The following is a 4,483-nucleotide window of genomic DNA, read 5'->3' as shown; positions in this document are numbered from 1 at the left end:
CCTTGCCTTTCAGTCTTTAAAGAAGCTCAACCACGCCAATGTTGTAAAATTAAAAGAAGTTATCAGGGAAAATGATCATCTTTATTTTATCTTCGAGTACATGAAGGAAAATCTTTACCAGCTCATTAAAGAAAGGTACAGTCTGGTCATCATGACTTTAGAAATAAATATTGCAAAGTGGATGGGTTTTCTTTTTGTTTTTGTTTGTTGCAGTCGTGCTACTTAGGCTTCACTGTTTAAAGCTGCCCGTTAGATGAGGGGCCCAACCCACATTCCTGCTTTGGAGGCCTCATGATAGTATCACAGAAGCTACTTTCAATGCAGCCGTTTTCATGTTTCGGTGGGTTATTCACGCAGAGAAGTTCAGATTGAACAGGTCCTCTGCAGCCCTCGTTCCCACAAGGAAACATGGGCAGAAAAATTACAGGTCAGGGTGTGACAGCTTTGTTTATTTTGAGACCTCCACTGAAAACTTGTAGGTTGACTGCACTTCCTTTCTTGCTATAGTGCTCAGGGGCTTGTGTGTTGGGAAGAGGACACTAATAAAAAACTCACCTGCTATGGTCATTTTTAACTCTGAAAGTGAACCATGTAGAACCCTGGGGGTATATTTTTCTAGTGGCAAGTGAGTGCCGTTCACAGCTTCTCTGCGTGGATTCGGTGAACAAATGCCATCCTCATTGTCACTAGCAACACTGAAGCTGTAAGGTTTGCCCAACCAAGGGAATATGGCAGGATCCACTATGTTTCATAAGGACTTTATCTGGAAGACCTCAGATTGTCCCCATTAAAATTTTTGAAGTTTTGTTTTATATTATGAAGAGAGAAGATTTTTATATGATAGATTGGAGGGATTTGGGGGGGGGGTGGTTACTATGATTTTTAATCTTCTTTGTAACATAACTGAATATACTAATTACCAATATACCAATACACCAGTGTTTACAAGGCAGCCATCTTGTGTGGACAAATGGTTGTTTCTCTTTGGTCTTTATTATCAGAGGATCTGGTCAGATTAGTGTCTGAACAAATGTTTTCTTAAAATCTTACTATATAACCAAAAGAACATGAACACAGGGTATTCAGATTCATATGTAAATCTAGACTTACGACTTTTTTCCTCCTCTGCCCCATACAGAAATAAGTTGTTTCCTGAATCTGCTATAAGGAATATCATGTATCAGATATTACAAGGACTTGCATTTATTCACAAACACGGTAAGTGATTTGGAGTACTGTGTTTTTTAATAGCAGTGAAATGTTGTCATCAGGTAGAAGATACAGGAAGCATCAGGGCCTTTTGTAATGGACTCCCAGAAAAGACTGAAAGAGTTGAGAGGCTGACAGTGGGTTTTGGAATACATTATCTTTCATAACTTGATTTCTGAATTTCTCTCATTATTTATCATGTCTGTGTGTTCTTATTCTTTAGGCTTTAACATTAAGCTTGTCATAGATCTAAAATTTATTCCTGCTCATTATCTGGTGTATTAATGAGAAACCTAAGATTAGAATTCAGAGAAATTTCACATGTTATGTTTAATCTGCTGCTTTGCTGTGGCTTCTCATTTTCCTAATATATTTCAGTTTGTTCAAAAGCATTAAAAAATGGTCTAACAAAATTTATTCACACAGGAAAATAAAATCAATTAAAAATGAGCAAAGAAAGACAAAGACAAAACAAGGTATAGATATAGCTGGGGGGAGCGGGGGAGTTAATCAGCAAAATGCATGTCAGCAAGTTCTGATTAGTAAAAGAAGCAGGCTACAGATTTAGTTCTGAGCATTCTGAGCAAAATGGGAAACATGACCAACTGCATCCAACATAGTTACCCATTCCCCCCGCCCCAATCCGGTAAAAACAGTCCAGTTGCCCAAGAGAAGTGGAACTGTTCTTAGAACTAAGACCAGAGAGGTTTCTCTCGTGGATCCTTATAGACGTGACAGTATGTAATGTGACTTCATGGCAAAAATGAAGTGAAGAGTTACATAGAGCATTTCATGTTGTATCCCTCTTTCTAGGCCAGTTACATCACCTGATCAGAAAAAACAGTTCTAATGAGGCCCAGTATGATTCATTGTTGGGATGGTCTGGATAGTTTAAGGAGAGATTTAGAATATCTAGAGGAATGGATGGCCACATACCCTTCAGGAAATTCTCCAATAAATACTATTGTTCTTGGTTGAGCTTTTGAAAGGTATTGAGTAGCAATGACTTTGAAGCTATATTTTCTAGCAAATACCTGGGGTATTACTACATCTCTGCCACTAACTGGATGCAGACCCACCTTCTTATAAACACAGAGCCATGGGATGGACGTGTCCATTGTTGTAGCCAAGAGTTCTGTAGGGGGTCATCTGAAGTCACTTTAACTTTATAGACAGATGCGCCAAGCGTTTGATCTTGCGTAGGCAGAAAGCCATTCACCCCCAGCCTAAGGATATTGTTGCCATTGCAAATATTGCGCCAGCAGATGAGTTTCATTACCCAATAAGGAACCTGGGTGGAAGCCCTTTGATAATACAGTCGGTACAGATTTGACACAAATTGGCAGTGAGTAGAAAAGACATTGTGTCACAGCTGGTGGCATAGGTCACCTGGGATCCTTCCCAGCCTCCCTCTTCCCCTCTAAGTAGTCCTTTGGTTAGAGACTAAATGAAACACACAGAGAGGCTATCTGTGCAAATCCATGTCAGCCTCGGCACATACTGAATAATCGAGTAATATGCAAGACTGAGTCCACTTGAGAACCAATTCCAGTAAAAAGTTTTTAGTAAAAGGTCAGCCTCCACAGGCTCACCAAAAGACTGAGACCTAATCATAGGACCCCAGAGCTTCTTCATTCTCCTCAAACCTCACCAACACATTAATAAAGGCCCATTTAGAGCACTTCCATCTACCCAGCACAACATGTCTGGCTCTGAAGAAAAAAACAGAAGGCATACTAAAAGGCAAAAAATTAAGGTTGAAGAGACAGGCAAGCATCAGAACCAGTCTCAGTATGACAGTGTTGTTGAAACTGTCAGACCAGGAATTTAAAACACCTATGATTAAAATACTCAGGGCTCTAATGGATAGAGTAGACAGCATGCAAGAACACACAGGCAATTTGAGCAGAGAGATGGAAATTCTTAGAAAGGATTTAAAAAATGCTAGAGATCTAACACATTGTAATAGATATGAAGAATGTCATTGATGGGCTTTTTGGTAGACAGGATACAGATGAGGAAAAGAATCTCTGAGCTTGAGGCTATCTCAGTAAACACCTCCAAAACTGAAAAACAAGGAGAAAAAATATGGGGGAAAAAAAACCCAGAACAGAATACTCAAGACCTGTGGGGCAACTACATAGGTGAAACATACATGTAATGGGAATACCAGAAGGAGAAGAGAGAAAAGAACGGAACAAATATTTGAAACAATAATGACTGAGAATTTCCCACACAATGTTATAGGTTAATTATAATTGATAATACTTGGATGGACCCAAGGACATCATGTTCAAATGAAACAAGTCAGAGAAAGACAAATACAGCATGATATCACTTATGTGTGAAATCTAAAAAAGCCAAATTTGCAGAGACAGAGAATAGAATGGTAGTTAACAGGGGCTGGGGGGTAGGGAGAGTAGGGAGATGTTGGTCAAAAAGTACAAACTTTCAGTTAGAAGATGAATAAGGATATAGTGTATGGTGTTGTGATTATAACTAATATTACTGTGGTATATACTTGAAAGTTGCTAAGAGAGTAAACCTTAAATATTCTTACTACAATAGAGAAATAATTATGTGTGTGTGGCGGGGGGGAAGTTCAGCCTGATCTGCTGGCATTGATAGAACCTTCAGTTACCAGGATTCATGAAGGATGGCATGAATTTGCAAAACATGAAAAACTTCTGGTATGGTGTCTGAGGGACAGATAGGGGGAGAAGGCTAACTTACTAGGTTTAAGAGCCTGGGAAAAAGATATGATGAGAGATCAAAGTTCTTACTTTGGTTCTTACTATAAATTAGATTCTCAAAAGAGAAAGGTCAACCAGAATGTTTTCACACAGGGACAGTCATAGCATCTGAGTTACTGGGCTGTTTGCTCAGTACTGGAAACTGAGAAGTGGACCTAAAAGAAAGTTAATATTCATTGGCTTTCCCTTCTTTCCCTTTTGGTTGCTTTTCATGAGATTCAGGTATTTGTTGCCAGAAAGAACTTGTAGCCTTCTACCTGGGTCTCTATCTAATCCCATCAAATGAACACACACACACACACTCACACATGCACACATCCATACCCACAAATGCCCATGAATGTGTGCACATGCAATACATATTTGTATCCTGTAATTTAGCATCCAGATACTATTGTGACACAACAGCTCTTTGAAGCTCTGCACTCTCAGTTTCTCTCACACTCCTTGGACACTTGGATTGCGTATGAAGACAGTGCAAGGGAAGGCTCAGTTCATGCAGCAAGTCAGAATACCTTTGC

At 39.4% G+C, this 4,483-nt stretch overlaps 1 protein-coding gene across 2 annotated transcripts in view; it reads left to right on the top strand.

The window, feature by feature from the left end:
- CILK1 (ciliogenesis associated kinase 1) overlaps positions 1 to 4,483 on the top strand; it is a 59,646-nt gene that overhangs the window by 31,506 nt on the left and 23,657 nt on the right. For both annotated transcript variants that reach the window (XM_043591655.1, XM_043591656.1), the window contains 2 exons: positions 14 to 135; positions 1,139 to 1,218. In XM_043591655.1, coding sequence (XP_043447590.1) covers positions 14 to 135; positions 1,139 to 1,218 — 202 coding nt within the window. The remainder of the gene's footprint in view (positions 1 to 13; positions 136 to 1,138; positions 1,219 to 4,483) is intronic.

This window comes from Prionailurus bengalensis, chromosome B2 (assembly GCF_016509475.1).
Source record: "Prionailurus bengalensis isolate Pbe53 chromosome B2, Fcat_Pben_1.1_paternal_pri, whole genome shotgun sequence".
Taxonomy (NCBI): Eukaryota; Metazoa; Chordata; class Mammalia; order Carnivora; family Felidae; genus Prionailurus; species Prionailurus bengalensis.
Note: the sequence above shows the minus strand (reverse complement) of the source record. Positions and strands in the feature narration are given on the sequence as shown.